Source organism: Lottia gigantea (assembly GCF_000327385.1).
Source record: "Lottia gigantea unplaced genomic scaffold LOTGIsca_892, whole genome shotgun sequence".
In the NCBI taxonomy this organism is placed as follows: domain Eukaryota; kingdom Metazoa; phylum Mollusca; class Gastropoda; family Lottiidae; genus Lottia; species Lottia gigantea.
This window is the reverse complement of record NW_008710929.1, coordinates 10944-11789: the sequence shown is the minus strand read 5'-3', so window position 1 is coordinate 11789 and position 846 is coordinate 10944. Positions and strand designations below refer to the sequence as shown.

The following is an 846-nucleotide window of genomic DNA, read 5'->3' as shown; positions in this document are numbered from 1 at the left end:
CTGCCGAATATAGTATAGGGGGTCTGCCGAATATAGTTGGGTCTGCCGAATATAGTATAGGGGGTCTGCCGAATATAGTTGGGTCTGCCGAATATAGTATAGGGGGTCTGCCGATTATAGTTGGGGTCTGCCGAATATAGTATAGGGGGTCTGCGGATTATAGTTGGGTCTGCCGAATATAGTATAGGGGGTCTGCGGATTATAGTTGGGTCTGCCGAATATAGTATAGGGGGTCTGCGGATTATAGTTGGGTCTGCCGAATATAGTATAGGGGGTCTGCGGATTATAGTTGGGGTCTGCCGAATATAGTATAGGGGGTCTGCGGATTATAGTTGGGTCTGCCGAATATAGTATAGGGGGTCTGCGGATTATAGTTGGGGTCTGCCGAATATAGTATAGGGGGTCTGCGGATTATAGTTGGGTCTGCCGAATATAGTATAGGGGGTCTGCGGATTATAGTTGGGGTCTGCGATCTTCGGATTATACAAGTCTGCGATCTTCGATCTTCGGATTATACACTACCGTTTATTTCTTTTTCTTCATTTTTTCATAGCTTTTGATGTGAATCAAAGTTAGCCTTTTGAGTTGCTTCATTCCATGAATGTATAGTTGTGAATCTTTCTGAATTGATATACCATACAAAGAATTACCTAATAATTTCATGCAATTACTACCCACAATATTACCTTCTCTTTTATGCTGATTTCTTAAATCTCTCAAAATGAAAATATAATCTCTGTATTTCTTCAACCAAAATAAAATAAACCAAATATAATTCCAACATCACCGTAATCATTCTTTCCTTTGCAATATTCGTTTTCGGACACCAATCCAGCTTCATGTAAT

The 846-nt window shown here is 40.4% G+C and overlaps 1 protein-coding gene across 1 annotated transcript; it reads right to left on the bottom strand.

The window, feature by feature from the left end:
* Positions 1-143: 143 nt before the first annotated feature.
* Positions 144-326, bottom strand: LOTGIDRAFT_69867 (hypothetical protein; the record flags this gene model as incomplete). The annotated part of the gene is made up of 1 exon (XM_009068133.1): positions 144-326. A coding segment is annotated over one exon (183 nt), but the record flags the coding sequence as incomplete, so codon positions are not given.
* Positions 327-846: the final 520 nt, after the last annotated feature.